This window comes from Nicotiana sylvestris, chromosome 9 (genome assembly GCF_000393655.2).
Source record: "Nicotiana sylvestris chromosome 9, ASM39365v2, whole genome shotgun sequence".
Classification (NCBI taxonomy): Eukaryota; Viridiplantae; Streptophyta; class Magnoliopsida; order Solanales; family Solanaceae; genus Nicotiana; species Nicotiana sylvestris.
Genome location: NC_091065.1, coordinates 10,783,453 through 10,803,773, shown reverse-complemented (window position 1 = coordinate 10,803,773; position 20,321 = coordinate 10,783,453). Strand labels below are relative to the sequence as shown.

Sequence of the window (20,321 nt, the reverse complement as noted above, 5' to 3'; positions counted from 1 at the left end):
AGAAAAACTTGGTTTTTGCTCCATTGACTAGAACAAATGTGGATGTTGTTGATAAACAGGACATAATTAGTTTTGACATTTTTGGGGGGATTTTGATATATAAAAGGTCATGTATATGAAGAACCATTCTAACTTATCGAATGCCTTTTCAAGGTCAATTTTGACCAGCATTTTGCCATTATTTCGTTTTGTTTTTTTGAATTGATGAATAAGTTGTTGAATAATAATAGCATTGTCACTGGCCCTTCTATTTTTAATGAAGCTAGATTGAGTAGGGCTTATGAGAGTAGTAAGCATTGGCTTTGTTCTGTTTGCAATGATTTTTGTGATAATCTTGTAAATAGTATTGCATAGACTAATTAGCCAAAAATTATTGAGGTTGTAAGCATTGGGGAATTATGGAATTAGGCAGAGATAGGTAGTATTGATCTCTGGAGGGATGGCATGTTCACTAAAAATTTTGTAATAGAAAACCCTAACAAAGTTTCCTAAAATTTTCTAGTATTTTTGATTAAAGAAAGGGTGTAATCTATCATGCCCCGAAGATTAAAAAGGCTTGAGGGGAAAAATAGTTGTATTAATTTCACTATCAAGTAAGGCATTATCTAATGGTGTAAGGTCAACATTATGGAAACTAGTTGAACTATGTAACATGTGGGTCCAATTTGCATATGTATGACTAGTAGTAAATAGAGAGGTAAAGTGTTCAAGGGTACGATTAAGGATATCTTGGTGATTATCTAGCCATGCACTTTCACTGTTCCTAAAGAAGATAATGTGGTTTTGGACTCTTCCTATTAGAGGTACTAATTTGGAAAAAACTAGTGTTAGTATCTCTCTCGTTTAGCCAATTAATTCTCGACCTTAATTTCCAATAGTGTTCTTCAAGTTTAAGTATGTTATTGTAGTCTCTGAGAAGGTTCTCTTCCAACTCTTGATGAAAGAAACTATGGTTATAATGAGGGGATTTTTGGATACCGTTTAATCTGGCTAGGAGTATTTTTTTTATCCCTAATTATATTGCCAAAGTGTTCTTTACCCCAAATTTTAATATAGTCAGTATAGGTTTTGGTAGCATCTATTAAGTCTTTATTACTCCATTGATTCGCAACAATGTTACCAAAATTTGGATGAGTGCACCAAATATTTTCAAGACGAAAAAAAATTTCACAATGATGATTGATGTTATTTAATCTTACTAGATTTGGTTTATGGTCCGACTGGGTTTTTGGGAGATGAGTGATAGTAACATTTAGAAATAATTTTAACTAATCATCGTTTTCTAAAACACGATATAATCTTTCTATAGTTAACCCTTTCATTTTCCTATGTTTAGACCACGTGAATTTGCTACCCTTGAAACCATGGTCGATGAGATTACAACAGTCCATATTTTCGCACAGTTTTGAAGCTCTAGAAATTTTCAATGGTCTTCCACCTAGTTTTTCATTACTAGGGATAATGTCATTTAATTCCTCACAACATCCAAGGTCCCTTATAATTTTGTGAAAGAATTTTAAGTTTATCCCACACAATATCTCTAAGATGGACTTTTGTACAATCATATATAGCTGAAAAAGGCCATTTAAAATTAAAAGGGCGTACCTCTAAAAGAGCATGGATTTCTTGACCATTTTTTTTGTGAAGTGTTCCACTGTCACCATATTGTGATTATAGAGGATGGCCATGTCTCCTGATTGGCCATCCGCATGAACCTCTATGAGCTCAGAGAAATTGAATTCATTTAGAAGGGGGGCATGCAACAACATCCTAGTATCAAGAAGGGCTACCATGCAGGGTTTATGAGTGTCAATTAATTTCCTAAAATTACGACGGAATCATCATTATTGGCACCTCTAACGTTCCAAAATATTATAGTAGTGGCTCTATTCATTTGAGATACTTGTTGTTGGTTGACAGTGGACTCCCTCTCCACTGAGTTGTGGCTCCTCCTTCTTGATGGGACTAGGATTATTGCCTATTTTCCTACTGTGGGATCTTGTGGTGGTCGAACATGCATTGAGCACTTGTACATGGTGTTGGGGCAGCTGAGTATGTATTTCTTGCTCCATAATTTTGGGAAGAGTAGTATTTTTACTTCGTTTAGGCTTGAAAATTCCACACTTGGTTGAGTACCTTATGGAAGGGGTTCTTCTTCTTCCTCTACTGGATGTTGTGGGGGATCTTGTCCTAGCATATTGACTTGGATGTTGTATTCTAGATTTACTGGGGCCATGTTTGGTAGATTGCTCGATTCCTGGACTACATGGTGACTCCAAGGTATGAAGATCGGGTTTATTGTCATGCTTTCCTATGATGGAAAGAATGGTAGATTCATTGGAAGATTGATGAATTGGTTGGGTTTTATTAGTAGATTCCATTGTTCCTACATGTCCAAGATTAGTGTGTGATTCATGTGTGGATCCAGAGGGTGTAGGATATTGTTGATCCATGCTTGATTGGTGTAGTTGTTCATTACTATATGCATTCATTCCAATATTAGTCGGGCTAGGTAGCGGGTATTCTAGATTATTATTACCATCTCTTGATTATTGATTTGGATGTTTAAGGTTATTACATGGCCTAGAATGCATGCTTCCAGCCAAGAGGTTAGTTGGTAATTTTGAGGTTGAAAGGGGTGTGAAGAATAGTGGTTGATTTTGTAATTGTGGTGGCATAGGTGGAAGGTTGGCCATCGAAGGAATTATGTGTTGGTTTGGGATGTGAACTAGCCGAAACTTTCTCCTGGTTGTGAGTGGAAGTCTCGGCATTCTCTTCTTGTGTGTTATTTATTTGGTTAGTGTTGGTAATAGGATTGGTAGTTATCCTAGGTTTCTTGATTTCTATGGAATTCTTTATCTGCATAGGAGATAATTGGCTTGGCGTGTGGGAATATATAAAATTTTGGTGGATTTTGTTGTTGCTAGGTCCTCTGAATAATCCGCCATTTTGCTACCCTCCTTTGCATGCATGTCCATGTGTAATGTTGACGAGGTAGGGTTAATGGATTGGGTAGTGGTAATATCCATTTTAGGATTAGTTATTTCCTTTAGTTTAGAGGTAGCTAAGTAATTACCTATTTTGTTTTTAGTGGAAGATTCATCTAATGATTGGGGTGTTGGTTCCAAGATATCATTTGTCTTGGACACATGTAGGAGTTTATCTTTTCTACTTTGCATGCATTGGGTATTAGGGATTATAGCCAGATTTCTTGCTAAACCATTTTCGAAAACCATGGGCTTTTCATCCTTACTTTGTAGAATCTCAAAAACATTATTGGATTTTTGGCCAACATTTGAGGAGAGGATATTAGTATTAGAGTTTTTGTCCGTGGATTGTCTAAATTTTGAGTCAGTAGCAGGTGCATTTGGAGAGATTGTTTCCCATATGTTTGAATTTAGGAAAATTAAACTTTTGGGAATTAGAAGACATACCCGTGTCAGTGTCATTGAGTTTTGGGCGTGTACCTGGATTGATTACCTTAGCATTGGGGTTGGCTTAACTCCAGTAGTTTTTTTTTTGTTAAAGGTGACAGTCACCCAATCACTTTGAGTGTCTTGTTTTGAGATGTCTGCTGGACTTCCTTGTTGCTCACTGGGATTGGGAGGTAATAAAAATATTGAACATTTTGATTGGCTGTGGCCTAATTTACCACAATTGTTGCACAAAAAGTTTCCACCCTCATAATGTATATGTTGTTTATAGCTTCCAATATAAATAAAAGGCTTGACCGGCTTTTCCATTGATACTTCAATACATAGTCTAGCATATCTACCTCTTAGAGTAGAGGAAGTGCAACCATCAATCCTAAGTAATCTGCCAATTGTATTTCCAATTTTTTGTAAAATGGTAGAGTCATAAAATTCACTAGGGAGTTGGGGAAGATGAACCCAAACTGCTGATTTCAGTTGTTTTGCCTCACTGACTACAAATTGTGGCTCCCATTTTTGTACTAATAGGTGGTAACCATTAATAAACCAAGGTCCATTACTGAGTGTTCTGGACATATTTTCCTCCTTGTTGAACTTTACTATGAAGTAATCATCCCCTAGATCCATAAGGGTGAAGTTTTTTGTTGGCTTCCACAACTGATATAGTTTTCTCTTTAGGTATTGGTGTAGGATATGTTTTTCCATTAGTTTAATAATAATAGAATATCTCCATGGTTGATAAATCCTATGGAGGTCGTCTACTGTGAGTGGGACTTGTAGGTTATCATTGAAGAAGAGAGCGATCTCACTTAATGAATCCTCAAAATTCACTATTATCATTTCTAACCATTCAGAAAAAACTAAAGACAATCGGTGGCTATAAATTACAATATACATTTTATAGCTCAAAACTAATTTTAGCGGTTAGCCACTGAAATTGACAAACCCAACTATCACAGAAACACAATGGGAGATGGCTTCTAAGATAGCTTTTAATTTATTCAAAGGGAATCATTCATTATTTTATTCTTTTTAGGCTTCTATGCTATTTAGATATTAATATTTTATACATACTTGTGTAGAATATAAAATTAAAACTTTTGCGATAAATGTTACTTTTTGTCTTTTCCTATATGAGTTCATTATGTGCCCATACTGTAAGTGAGATAAATAATTAAAATTTTAGTATTATTTTTGGAGTGTTTTTCTTTTTAAAATTTTTATTATTTATATCATGCATAGTCTTCACTATAAAAAATATATACAAAATAAAATGTCACTATACAAAAAATATAATTAATAGATTGTCACTATACAATTTATATATAATGGACTGTCAGTATACAAAATATACTATCACCGTATAAAAATATATAAAATAGACTGCCACTGTATAATTTATATACAATAGACTATCACTATATAAAATATATACAAAATAGACTGTCATTATACAAAAATATACTAAATAGACAGTCACTATACAAAATAGACCGTCACTATACAAAAAGTATATTAAATACACTGTCACTATACAATTTATATATAATAGACTGTCACTATACAAAATTATACAATTAGGATAGTCATTATATGATTTATATATAATAGACTATCACTATACAAAAAATATACTAAATAGACTGCCACTATACAAAAATATAGAAAATAAACCGTTACTATACAAAAATTAAAGGCAAAAATTATTATTTTCATCAACTCTCAACATAAAAGCTTTCCGGAAACTCGTCCGGACTGCGCACGCAAATCAAAGAGGAATAAAATGAGGTTTTAAAGACCTCGGAACCCAGAATCAAGTTCTAAACTATAAGATGACCTTTTGGGTCATTACACAAATGCGATATAACCTTTTGGTTAACATAAATATAACCAAAGACCGGTAAAAAGGGAGAATAAGCACATTTACTGTGTATTCTTCTAATCCTTTTTTTTTTTGTAACATTTACTGTGTATACCTAGTCGTTTACAAACTAGGAATAAATGTAGCTAGAGATAAGTGCATAGAGAAAAGTCTTTGGCACTTGAAGCAAAACAATAGAAAGACTTGTAAATTTAATTTGGAGGCTGATAAGGAGAAACAATAGGTATGCCTAACTCACATCTTGTATAGATAGAGAGTTAAAGGCACAATATCCATGTTTTCACTTTCTGAGTGTACTAATTTCATATCATTAGCCTTATTTTTCCAGCAGCCGCATTTGAATGTATATTTCTTTCTTCTATTAAAGCAAATTTCAAAGGCACGATGGAGCTTGAACCTTGAATAAATACTGATGGACCACTTCAACTTTGGAATTATATATGCTTATTTACGTATTTTTGCCTTTTATTCGTTTGAAAAGAAAATTATCCGCGCGATATTTTTGTATATGCAGAAAAGTCAATAGTTGCTAAAAAAAACCCTTTGTAACTATTGACAGTGTTGTTTGTAATGCTTCATTGCTTACTAAGAGCTTCACTCACAAAAATTACTAAGAACAAAGTTTACCTTTTTCCCAAAAATAAATTTCATATTTGGCTCCACATGTTTGTAATGTGTTCAATGAGACAAGTGACGTACTTTTCATTGACAAAAAAAAGTTGCTGAAAAATGCATATCTCATATTTTTTTTTTAGAGAAATCCTATTTCTTGCCTAAACGAAATGCCTATAAAAGAGCATATATTTGCAACAACAGTTTGCAGAACCTATCAAGCCAAATAATCCCCCCTTTCCCTCCCAAAATGCAGTTCTTCAACTTCTTTTCCCTTTTCCTTTTTGTGTCATTCCTCTTTTTATTTAAGAAATTGAAGAATTCCAATAGCCAAACCAAAAGATTGCCTCCAGGTCCATGGAAATTACCTATTATTGGAAGCATGCTTCATTTGCTAGGTGGACTGCCACATCATGTCCTTAGAGATTTAGCCAAAAAATATGGACCAATTATGCACCTTCAACTAGGCGAAGTTTCTCTAGTTGTTATTAGTTCTCCTGAGATGGCAAAAGAAGTACTAAAAACTCATGACCTCGCTTTTGCATCTAGGCCTTTACTTGTAGCTGCCAAGATTGTTTTTTATAATGGGACGGACATTGCCTTTTCTCCCTATGGCAATTACTGGAGACAAATGCGTAAAATTTGTCTCTTGGAATTGCTCAGTGCCAAAAACGTCAAGTCATTCAACTCAATTAGACAAGATGAAGTTCATCGTATGATTGAATTTTTTCGATCATCTCCTGGTAAGCCGGTTAATGTAACAAAAAGGTTTGCTCTATTCACAAGCTCTATGACATGTAGATCAGCCTTTGGACAAGAATACAAGGAGCAAGATGAATTTGCACGATTAGTCAAAAAAGTGTCAAACTTAATGGAAGGGTTTGATGTGGCTGATATATTCCCTTCATTGAAGTTTCTTCATGTGCTTACTGGAATGAAGGCTAAAGTGATGGATGCACACAATGAACTAGATGAGATTCTTGATAATATCATCACTGAGCACAAGAAGGTTGCAAAGACCAATTGTGAATCAGGAAGTGAAGGTATAATTGATGTACTGCTAAGACTTATGAAGGAAGGAGGTCTTCAATTTCCAATCACTAACGACAACATCAAAGCTATTATCTTTGTAAGTACTATATACTACATATTTCTACCTTCATTGTTAGTATTCCTTTTGTTCTACTTTATGTGATACTTATTTTTATTCTATCACATAAAGAATGACGTATTCCTATATAAGAAATAATTTAACCTTAAACTTCTTATTTTACCTTTAATAACATGCTATCATAGCCACAGGTATTTCATGACATATTTATTCCCACAAGTGAAATTGATGAAGTATTATGATTTATCTTCAACACTAACGTTCTCAAATTGCATAATTAATTTTTGTACTTAAAGAGTCACTTTAGTTAGCTTTCAAATAGGACAACTATCTTACTTTCATCATAAAATTTACACATTTGAAAATTACAACAAATGTTATTTCAATCACCACAAATTGGCACTAGGATAACGAAACAAGTAGCAAAATAACATGATAAAAATTATTTTGGGTTTTGGCATAGAAAATTTAAAAGTTCCTTTCGGTGTAGAATAAAGGTAGTAGCACAAACGTAGTACAGATATGTTATTTGAATATTTCAGTAGAAATTTGTCAAGAAGTTTGTAAGAGAAATGAATATGGTAACTTGCTCGAAAATGAAGGACATGTTTGCTGCGGGAACAGAAACTTCAGCAACAACAATTAATTGGGCCATGGTCGAAATGATGAAGAATCCAAGTGTATTTGCCAAAACTCAAGCAGAGGTAAGAAAAATCTTGAGAGGGAAAGAAACTTTTGGTGAAATTGATGTCGATGAGTTCAAATACCTAAAGATGGTCATTAAAGAAACTTTCAGACTCCACCCTCCGCTACCTCTTTTGCTTCCAAGAGAATGTAGAGAAGAAACAGACTTAAATGGCTACACTATTCCATTGAAAACAAAAGTGGTGGTTAATGTTTGGGCAATGGGAAGAGATCCAAAATATTGGGATGATGTAGAAAGCTTTAAACCTGAGAGATTTGAAAATAACTCTATGGATTATACTGGTAATAATTTTGAATATCTTCCGTTCGGTAGCGGAAGGAGAATTTGCCCTGGAATATCATTTGGTTTAGCAAATGTTTATTTTCCACTAGCTCAATTGTTGTATCATTTTGACTGGAAACTCCCAACTGAAATCAATCCAAGTGAACTAGACTTGACTGAGGCGGCTGGAGCAGCTTGTGCTAGAAAGAATGACCTACACTTAATCGCTACTCCTTATCAACATTGTCAAGAGTGATCTCATGGCGTCAAACCTTTTCTTAAAAGAAGAATCTTGCAATTGAATTTCGTTGTCAACCACTGTACTTTCTTCCTTTGCTGCTTTGGTTCTAGTATTTGCTTCGTCTTGCATATAGAAATATGTCATTATAGTTTTCGACACAAGCTGTCTAATAAGATTTTCTGTTGTTTTTATATTTTGGAATGTAGTGAGGTCAAGGGCGGATCTACATATAAAAATTGGGTGCTCGAGCACCCATTAACTCGACCCCGAACATGTATAATTATATAGAGAATTTAAAAATAGGAATATAACACAATAGCAAGCACCCAGATAACAAAAGGCTTGGTGGGTGCTTTGGTTTATGATGGGTGATGAAGGGCTCTAAAAGTCTACGGGCTCTAATATCAAGCACTAACTTTCTTTTGCTCCATTAATTATTTGGTCATCTATTTTGCTCTTTCGGTTTTCACTGGCGACTTTTGTTTCGCAAATACTACTACTTTTATTCTTTTGGTTCTAACTTTGTTTAACCTTTGTTTTTTTTTTACTTTATCTAATTCACCATAGCAAAGAAAGAAAAGAATATGTGCTTTTAAAAACCAAGGATTCCTCCAGAACCGTAAATTGTGTTACTCTGATTGGAAGCAACCTCCACTTCCAACCAAGAGGTTGTGAGTTCGAGTCTACCCAAGAGCAAGGTGGGAAGTTCTTGGAGGGAAGGATGCCGAGGGTCTATTGGAAACAGACGCATACCTTACCCCTACCCCGAAGGAATAGAGAGGCTGTTTCCGAAAGGCTGCGTTGTTGTTGTTGTATCACATTTTTACGGCGTCGTTCATATTGGTACTATAGTTTTCTCATTAATTTTTTTATCTCCATATTTAAATAGTTGTATACTTATACGATATATTAGTAGTAATTTTACGTCAAAAAAATTTAAGCACCCACGAACCCAAAATCCTGGATCCGCCAATGAGTGAGGTGCGGTCCATGAGGACACAATATACATACTTACATCCCTCTAGTATAAAGAAGAGTAATATGATGGCATCATCATATTCTGTTTTGTGAATTGTTGATCTTGAGCTATGTGAGTTTTGATGAATAACAAACGAAATGTTCTTGTCAGTTACTTATCGACATAAACCCAACTGAGTTTAAAATATGAGTTAATTAATGAGATTTTTACACAAATAGCTAACTCGATTCATTATTTACTTTTCATAACCGCTATACATAGATTATACACGGTCATGGATATATTATATATAAATTGTTTTTATACTATATATAATTAACAAGGTATGGAAGAATCAAATTGGTATATTATTCCATATAGGGATACATAGATATACATGTACATCAGGTGCTAACTAAGGAAAGAAATAAAAGAGATTACAAATCTGCTATCTATATATGGGTTATGTATACTACTAAGAAACAGTCTATGTTCATTGTATAAAGTGTCTAGGTTCATTCTGTAACATTCCCCCTCAAGCTGGAGCATATATATTGATGATGCCCAGCTTGTTACAGAGGTAATCAACTCGAGTGTCATTCAATGCTTTAATGAACAAATCAACTAGCTGCTCTCCTGTCTTCACGTAGCCAGTAGAAATCAAGTTCTCTTGAATCTTCTCATGAATAAAATGACAGTCAACTTCAATATGTTTGGTTTTTTCATGTTACACTAGATTTGAGGCAATATGGAGTGCAACTTGATTATCACACCAGAGTTTTGATGGAGTAGGATGCTTCAACCCAATTTCATTTAAAAGGTGATGTATCCACATTATCTCACATGTTGATTGTGACATAGCTCTATACTCGGATTCTGCACTGGACCTAGATACAACATTTTGTTTCTTACTTCTTCATGATACCAAGTTTTCACCAACAAATACACAACAGCCAGTAGTAGATCTTCTATCAATCTTGGATCTAGCCCAATCTGCATTTGCAAAACAATCAATGCGAGAATAACCGTGATTGCTGTATAATATGCAGAGTGCAGGAGATCCTTTTAAGTAACATAGGATCTGCTCCAAAGCCTCCCAATGTTTAACTATGGGCGCGGACATGAACTGGCTAACCATACTCACTGCAAAAGCAATATCTGGACGAGTAACACTGATATAGTTTAATCTCTCAACTAACCTCATGTATCTATCTGGATCATTAAATAGATCGTAATCATCTTTCATAAGATGCAAATTAGGAACCATTGGAGTACTGTAAGGCTTGGCAGCCAGCTACCAGTTTCTGCTACTAAGTCAAGAATATACTTTCTCTGAGATAGAAAAATTCCCTTCTTGCTTCTAGTTATTTCTACTCCCAGAAGTATTTCAGTTGTCCCAAGTCTTTTGTATAAAACTTAGTATGTAAGAAAAACTTGAGAAAAGAGATTCTTACATAATCACTCCCTGTGATAACAATGTCATCCACATATACAACAAGGAGAATATATCCAGCTGTTGATTGCTTGTAGAAGGCAGAATGATCACATTTGCTCTTTTTCAGCCCAAATTCTAGAACTACTTCACTAAATTTACCAAACCAAGCCCAGGGACTATTCTTCAAGCCATATAGGGATTTCTTCAAATGGCAGACTTTTCCATACTCCCCTTGAGCAACAAAACCAGGTGGTTGCTCCATATATACCTCTTCATAGAGATCACCATAAAGAAAAGCATTCTTAATATCCAATTGATGCAAAGGCCAATTCTCAGAAGCAGCTAGAGAAATGAACAAGCGGACAGAAGTAAGTTTGGCAACCGGAGAGAAGGTGTCTGAATAATCCACCCCATAAGTCTGAGCATATCCCTTAGCCACAAGTCTGGCCTTAAGTCTCGCCAGAGAGCCATTAGGATTAACTTTAACCGTGAACACCCACTTGCATCCACTGCTTTCTTTCCACCGAGTAAATCCACTAAATCCCAAGTGTGGTTTTTCTTTAAGGCATGTATTTCCTCAAGCATTGCTTCAGACCATCCAGGATGATTCAAAGCCTCCTTCACCATTTTGGGTATAGAAATAGAGTCTAGAGACACAACCAAAGATATAGATGCAGGAGACAAGTGGTCGTAGGAAACAAAATTAGTAATAGAATAAGTGGATTTGCAAGTACGTATACCTTTGCAAAGAGCAATTGGAAGGTTAAGGTCTTCTGGAGGATCAGATGGAGGCAAATCTGATGATGAAGGAACTAGTGCAGAACATGTATCATTCGTCTGTTGCCTCCGCGAGTAAACTTGAGCAATTTGTAGTCTTGCTAACACAGTTGGAGCATGTGATGAAGGTAGAATAATGGATTGGTGCTCAATAGAACTAGGAGATGGAGGAACATCATCTCGTTGTTCTATCAAAGTACGAGTAACCTGATATACTAGCCACTCATCTTCCTCCCCCTGACTTGTAGAAATGGGAGGTGCATAGAAGAATGGTGTAGTATCTGAAAATACCACATCAGTTGACACCAAATACTTGCCAAGTTTAGTAGAATAACACCGATACCCCTTCTGAAGGCGAGAATAGCCAAGGAAAATACACTTCAATGCCTTGGGATCCAACTTGATAATAGTTGGTCGAACATCTCGAACATAACATGTGCTTCCAAATACCTTAGGTTCCACTGGAAATAATGACTTGCTTGGAAAAAAGGACATTGTAAGGCACATTACCACCAAGCACAGTAGACGGCATGCGATTAATCAGAAAACAAGCCGTAGAGACCACATCAGCCCAGAACTATTTAGGAACCTTCATTTGGAACAAAAGAGCCCGAGCTGTCTCAAGTAGATGCCTATTCTTCCTTTCAGGAACTCCATTTTGAGAGGGTGTATCAACACATGAAGACTGATGTAGTATACCATGTTGTCTCATGTATGACCGAAATAACTATGACATGTATTCTTTAGCATTATCACTCCTTAGAATACGCATTGAAGCATTCAATTGAGTTTTGTCTTCAGCACAGAAGGCAGAAAAATGAGTAAACACTTCAGAGTGGCTCTTCATAAAGTAAATCCAAGTCATTCGAGAAAAATCATCTACAAAGTTGAAAAAATACTTATGCCTAGTTTTGGAAACAACGGGACATGGTCATCAAACATCAGAATGAACTAACTCAAAAGCTGACTCAAATCGTTTATTAACCCTTGGACTTAACGAGATGCGATGATGTTTTGCAAATCGACATGACTCACAATCCAATGAAGAAATATTCTGAAACTGAGGACAAAGCTTCTTCAACAAAGGCAGAGAGGGGTGTCCCAATCGACAATGTGCTTCAAATGGAGACACAACACTAGAGCATGCAATAGATCGTGGCTCCCATTCATCAAGGATGTAGAGATCACCAGATAAATATCCTTTACTAATAACCTGTTTTGTTGTAATATCTAGAAACAAACAATGATCGGGAAAGAATGCAATACAACAATTAAGGTCTTTAGTAATTTTACTAACATAAATTAAATCAAGTTAAAGACCAAGTTTGGTAGACTTAATACAAATGACAGGGTAATAGAGAAAGTTGGTTTAACAATCCCAGATCCAACACTGCTACATGTCGATCCATCAGCTACAGTAATTGGAGAGGGTGCTTTATATGAGCGAAAGCTAGAAAAAAATATTTGGATTACCTGTCATGTGATTTGTGGCACCTGAATCGATCACCCATTTATTGGAAGAGGTGATAAGACATGTTTTATCTGACCTAGCAAAGGCAGTAGCTAAAGAAGATTCCTTAACTGATTTATGATTTTGAAGGAACTTAAGAAACTCATCCGAAACCAAGATTGCTGGACTAGGAGTTATTGCATTATCATTCTTTACCATCATGTTTTCCTTTGAATAACAAACCGATTAAATTAACAAAGGTCCCCAAAGCTAAAAGATACCAAAACACCTCTCTGGTAAACACGAAGTCAATAATCTATTTAACAGAACTTCACTCCAATAATCCATTCAACCAAATCAGAGAACCAAACAAATCTGTCCCCAAATCAAATAAAATCATAGACCAACAAAGTTTCTGATAAGGGAATTCCCAACAGATAATATCAAGTCTCAAATTGTAACAAAGCATCTTACAAGGAAGACCCAACAAATACCAATTCACAAAACAAGCAATCAGATGCAAAAATATTGTTCTACGACTACTTCAGTATCGCAAAAACAAACCAATTAGTAGAAGAACTCAAACCTGACCAAAATTGATGTAATATAACCTTGTCCGAGTCTGTTCTTTACAAAAATAAGGTTCTGTTATCAGAGGATAACCAAAAATCGATCGAAAATAATCAAGTTGATCTCGGAGAACAAAGCTGGACAGAGAATGGACCACACACGCACCTCACGTGTCTACCGGGAAGTTTTGGTCAACTTCGGTGAGACAAACTCAACTTCGGTGAATCCATAGATGTGGCTTCGATACCATGTAATCAACAAGGTATGGAAGAATCAAATTTGTATATTATTTCATGTAGTGATACATATATATACATGTACATCAGGTGCTAACTAAGGAAAGAAATAAAAGAGATTCATACAAATCTGCTATCTATATATAGGTTATGTATACTACTAAAAAACAATTTATGTTCATTGTGTAAAGTGTCTGGGTTCGTTCTGTAACACTATATATCCACCGGCTATCTTTAATATGAGAGAAGTCATTTTTTGAGGAACATTGTTACTAGTAATCAAATTAACCTTGAAGCTGAAGTAAAAATTTAGTGAAAGTCGAGTTAGTCAGAGAACTAGAAAAGAACGAAAAGCTTCAAGTTAGTTTGAACAACATTAATCTACAAGACAAAGGATCCACTATCATTTGCTGGGAAATCTGGAAATAATAGTCCTCTTGTGGGCATGGCAACAAGAAAAAATACAATAACAACACTAGCTCCTACTCCTCAATAAAGCTGGAATCAAGTCATGTGGCAAACACCTCCTACGGGCAAAATCAAAGTCAACACTGACAGTAGCTTTATCAAAGGAACTGATAGTGCTGGTATAGGGGGCATTGTGAGGGACAACAACGACGACATAATCATGGCCTCCTCAGTGCCCATACAGAGTAATTGTATTGGAAAAAAAACTGAATTTATATTAAAAATGATGTGGCATGACACGTGGATTAGTTGAATGGTCAAAGAACATCAATTGACTAAGAGGCACGGTGAAAACAGCCACGGGAAGAAGAATTTAAATAAGCACGAGACGACGTATAGATTTGAGTCTCGTACCAATTTAAATTATTTGCAGCCAACGGATTAGAAGGCATTGAAAGCAAGGATCAGATGACAGAAAGGAGCCCAAATTCATTATTAAATGTCTGATACGTTATAAAGTTGGTATTTAATAGGAATGATTGTATAACGGCCTATTTAATGTCATTTATTGCTCATGATTATATCATTAAAGTTGAGACTTTATTCCTTTACCTAGAATGATCTATAAAAGGAAGAAGGATCATCATTTGTAAGGACACGGAATACTATTGAGAATTCATTGAAATACTTATCTATTTACCTTCTACCATTGTTCTCAAAAGTATTTTATTTTTGTCTCCTGATTATCAGTAACCCGAATTTTTCTTTTAGCTTTGACCAAGGACTCAGATTTTTGGTTAAACAAATTGGTTCCGTTACCGGGAATCTGATAATCTTTCCTTTTAAGCTATATCTTATCTATTATCGTCACCATGTCAAACAATAACGCCGACAACAACAGTAACAACACATTGGGAAACCATGAGAATCAAATACATCAAAATCAAGATATCGTGGTTCCCTCTCCTTTAAATTCACCACGTCAATCTCGTGAAGGCACTCCTGTTACTGAATCCCGTGCTGATCAACAAGAGCAATCTGAACATTTTGAAGGAGTTACAACTGAAGCTTTGCAAAAGCTAATCGATGCACAAGTCGGCAAAGCTCTTCAGGCACTTGTTAGTCGATTGCTTGCTGCGCCACCTACACCGACTCCTAATAATAATACATTGGAGAACCCCCGTTCTGGTCTTGATAATTCTGGAAACAAAGCAACCCCCAGTGAACCACAAGAAGGGGGACCATGTAATTTAAATAATTCATATTTGCAAAATTTAGTACTAACCTTGCAGAAACAGCTGAAGGAACAAAATGAGCGAATAGAACAAATCCCTGGAGTTCCACCTGTAATAAAAGGAGTAGACATGGACAAATACTCACAACAGCCATGGAAGCCTAGTGCTGCTCCCCTTCCAATTCCGAAAAAATTCAAAATGCCTGACATCCCGAAATATGATGGTACTACAGACCCACGTGACCACGTGACTGCATTTACAACCGGCGTGAAAGGCAACGACTTGACCAAACAAGAAATTGAATCAGTATTGGTCAAGAAATTTGGAGAAACACTCACCAAGGGTGCATTAACCTGGTATTCTCTTTTATCTGAAAATTCTATTAATTCTTTTGCTGAGCTTGCAGATTCTTTTATTAAAGCACATTCGGGAGCACAAAAAGTTGAGAAAAGGATGGAAGATATTTTCAAAATCAAACAAGGGGATTCGGAGTTGCTTAGAAACTTCGTTGATAGATTCCAACGTGAAAGAATGACTCTACCTCGTGTGCTAGACAATTGGGCTGCTATAGCTTTTGCAAGTAATTTGAATGACAAAAGTTCTGAAGCCACGAGACGACTCAAAGAAAGTCTTAGAGAATTTCTTGCAACCACATGGAATGATGTTTACAACAGGTATAGCACGAAGTTGCGAATCGAAGAAGATACCGTACCTAAGCTCCATCATGATGAAAGGGGAGGTACCCGAAGGTCAGATTCCGAAAAAAGATCAGGTAAAGACAGGTACGATCCATATATGGGACCCGCAGGAAAGGACCCACGGTCGAAGCAAGATAACCAGCAATACGATCAAAAGTCAAGGAACCGGGATTTTGGCTCTTCTTCAAAGTTCAGGAATGTTCGGAATAGACAAGATTCACGTGATGATGACAGGAGTTTAAAGGCACGATTCGGTGGATATAATTTTAACGTCTCTACCTCCGAGCTCGTAGTTGTTTTAAGAAGCATGGGAGATAAGGTGCGGTGGCCGAAAGAAATGCGGTCAAATCCAAGTAGACGCAATCCGGATCATTGGTGCGAATTTCACAACGATCACGGGCACAAAACTTCAGAATGCAGATTCCTGCAAAGTGAAGTAGATCATTTATTGAAGCAAGGATACCTCACTGAGTTATTTAGTGAGAAAGGAAAACAAGCTTATATGAAAAACAGACAAGAACCACCACAACCTCCTTCACCCAAGAGGACAGTGAATGTCATAAGCGGGGGAGAAGATATTCATGGCATAACTTACACAGCTTCCAACAAGGTTTCTAAGGTAACGATTACACACGGGAAACGGGTGCGGCAGGTCCTTGACAATGAAAGCATTTCGTTCGATGACGCAGATAACGAAGGAGTGACAACTCCACATAATGATGCACTGGTAATATCTTTACTTGTATATGATACTAATGTAAAGCGAGTTTTGATTGATCCAGGAAGTTCTGTAAATATTACATTACTAAGGGTACTACGGGAAATGCAAGCTGAAGACAAAATGCTACCCAAGGCGCACACCTTGTCAGGCTTCGACAATTCAAGCGTTGTAACAAAAGGTGAGGTAATACTAACAACTTTTGCTATGAGTGTTGTGAAGGAAACTAAATTTCAGGTAGTTGATATGGAAATGGCCTACAATATGATCATGGGAAGGCCATGGATACACGATATGGATGCTATCCCATCAACCCTACATCAGGTTATCAAATTTCCATCACCATGGGGAATTTGTCAAATTCGTGGGGATCAACAGATGGCCAGAAATGTCAACGCTGTAACAAGTACGAGCGTCGTAAATAAAGCAAAATAGCAATTACAGGAAACAGTTGAAAGTAAAAAAGATCAAGCTTCAACTGAATAAGAGAAAACAGATTTGGACTCAAGGCCTGACACAATTCAAGAACCTGAGGAGAATGAAAACATCAAAATGACGATTGAAGTGCTTGATGCAGTGATGTTATTTGATCAACAGCCTGAACGGAAGGTTTATATTGGGGCTAATTTAAACACGAACATGCGAGGTATGATAATCGAATTTTTAAAAGCTAACTTAGACTGCTTTGCTTGGTCCCATGCTAATATGACAGGGATACCTCCAAATGTGATGACTCATAAACTCAACGAGGACCCTTCTTTCACACCAATAAAGCAAAAGAAACGGAAACAAGGTGCTTTCAAGAACCAGGTGATTCAGGATGAAGTCCAAAAATTATTAAAAATCGGATCAATCCGTGAGGTAAAATATCCAACTTGGTTAGCTAATACGGTGGTTGTACCCAAGAAAAATGGTAAGTGGCGTGTTTGTGTAGATTATACTGATTTAAATAAAGCATGTCCAAAAGATTCCTTTCCCTTACCACATATAGATCAACTAATTGATGCGACCGCAGGTCATGAACTTTTAAGTTTTTTAGATGCATACTCAGGATATAATCAAATCAAAATGGATCCTGGTGATGAAGAAAAAACTTCTTTCATCACAGACAGGGGGACTTATTGTTATAAAGTAATGCCCTTTGGTCTCAAAAATGCTGGGGCAACCTATCAAAGGTTGGTCACCAAAATGTTCCAAGAACATTTAGGGAAAACAATGGAGGTATATATAGACGATATGCTCGTCAAAACCCAGCAATCTCATGATCATATTTCTCATCTATCTATTACTTTTGAAATTTTGCGAAAATTTAATATGAAACTCAACCCAGAAAAATGTGCATTTGGAGTTGCATCAGGTAAGTTTTTGGGTTTTCTTGTTTCTAACCGTGGTATTGAAGTGAATCCTTCTCAGATCAAAGCAATAGAAGAAATCCCGGATATCCTTACTAATAAAAAGGAAGTACAACGATTAACGGGAAGAATTGCAGCTTTGGGGAGATTTATTTCCAAATCCTCAGAAAGGTGTTTTAAGTTTTTCTCTGCACTTAAAAAGCAAGATCATTTTGAATGGAATGAAGATTGTCAACAAGCCCTTAGAAATTTGAAAGCTTATTTGTCAAAACCACCGTTGTTGGCAAAACCGAAGGTGGGGGAAAAACTTCTCATTTATCTGGCCGTATCTGAAGTCGCAGTAAGTGCTGTTTTAGTCCGCGAGGACCAAGGTAAACAATCTCCTATTTATTATGTAAGTAAGTCCTTATTGGAAGCTGAGACACGATACCCACAGCTAGAAAAATTAGCATTAGCTTTGATCATGGCATCTAGAAAGTTAAGACCTTATTTTCAATGTCATCCCATTGTTGTAGTTACTGCTTTTCCGCTTCGAAATATTTTGCATAAACACGAACTTTCAGGAAGATTAGCAAAATGGGCTATAGAACTAAGTGAATATGAAGTTATTTATCAACCCAGGACCGCTATAAAGTCTCAAGTACTAGCTGATTTCGTGGCTGATTTTAGCCAGGGGATGCATTTAGAAGCAGAAAAAGAATTATTAGTTTTTAATGGTGCGAACCCGGGGACTTGGGTTTTATACACTGACGGTTCATCTAATGTAAAAGGGGCAGGCTTAGGAATAGTCCTCGTACCACCTGCGGGTGAGACCATTAGACAGGCTATAAAATGTCATTCTATAACTAACAATGAAGCAGAATATGAAGCTGTAATTGCAGGTTTAGAATTGGCACGAGAACTCGGCATAACACAGATTATAATCAAGAGTGATTCTCAACTCGTGGTTAATCAGATGCTGGGGACTTACACAGCCAGAGAGTCACGAATGCAAGAATACCTCGCAAAGGTACGGGAGTTAGTAAAGCAATTCCAAACTTGGAAAGTAGTGCAAGTCCCAAGAGATGAGAACGCAGAGGCGGATGCTTTAGCAAACCTTGCATCCGCAGCAGACGTGGCAAACAATACAGATGCTTCAGTCATACATCTATTTCATTCCGTTCTTGAACCTGACAAAAATGAGGTAAATTTTAATCATCTAACATGGGATTGGAGAAATGAAATTGTTGCCTTTTTACAGCACAGAACCGTGCCTAATGACAAAAGAAAGGCTTACGCGCTTCGCAAAAGAGCTGCACGATATTGTTTATATCAAGGTAATCTTTATCGAAAGATGTTCGGCGGACCACTAGCAAGGTGTCTCGGCCCTTCTCAAACCGAATATGTTATGAGAGAAGTACATGAAGGACATTGTGGGAATCACGCAGGAGGATGGTCACTGGTAAGAACGTTAATTCGCACAGGATATTATTGGCCTAAGATGGAAGAAGAGGCAACCAGTTTCGTGTCCAAATGTGATAAATGTCAAAGGTACGGCAATCATATGCACAGACCAGCTGAGTTACTGCATACTGTTTTAGCCCCTTGGCCCTTTATGAAATGGGGAATGGATATCGTAGGTCCACTTCCACAAGCAAAAGGTCAGGTAAAATTTCTACTCGTACTTACAGATTATTTCACTAAATGGGTAGAAGCAGGGGCATTTAAACAGGTACGAGAAAAAGAAGTTAAAGACTTCATATGGCGCAATATAATATGCCGCTTTGGAGTACCAAAGGAGATCGTATGTGACAATGGACCACAATTCATTGGAGCACAAGTTACAGAATTTTTTCAAAGTTGGCAGATCAAAAGAATAACATCTACGCCATACCATCCAGTGGGGAATGGACAAGCGGAATCAACTAACAAAGTTATTATCAATAACTTGAAAAAGAGGTTACAAGATTCAAAGGGTAATTGGCCTGAGGTGTTACCCGGAGTACTATGGGCTTATCGTACAACGACCAAAACAAGCACTGGAGAAACACCATTTTCGATGGTTTATGGTACGGAAGCCTTAATACCAGTTGAAATTGGTGAGCCAAGCACACGGTACGATCAGGCAACGGAGGAATCCAATAATGAAGAGATGCGGGTTAGCCTAGATTTACTTGAAGGAAGAAGAGAAGCTGCTTTGATAAGGATGGCAGCACAAAAGCAAGTAATAGAACGATATTACAATAGGAAAGCACGCCTCA

General features: G+C 36.6%; 1 protein-coding gene across 1 annotated transcript; it reads left to right on the top strand.

Moving 5' to 3' along the window:
- Positions 1–6,146: 6,146 nt before the first annotated feature.
- On the top strand, positions 6,147–8,487 carry LOC104226543 (premnaspirodiene oxygenase-like). Its single transcript, XM_009778568.2, has 2 exons — positions 6,147–7,054; positions 7,639–8,487. Exons 1-2 carry the CDS (start codon positions 6,176–6,178, stop codon positions 8,257–8,259), a joined length of 1,500 nt encoding a protein of 499 aa, XP_009776870.2. The 5' UTR covers positions 6,147–6,175; the 3' UTR covers positions 8,260–8,487.
- The last annotated feature ends 11,834 nt before the right edge of the window (positions 8,488–20,321 follow it).

Bases quoted from the DNA above. Each gene is read 5' to 3' on its own strand.
- LOC104226543 (XM_009778568.2), top strand. From the start codon at position 6,176: ATGCAGTTCTTCAACTTCTTTTCCCTTTTCCTTTTTGTGTCATTCCTC. The intron at 7,055-7,638 runs GTAAGTACTATA...TCGAAAATGAAG, and splicing joins ACATCAAAGCTATTATCTTT to GACATGTTTGCTGCGGGAAC.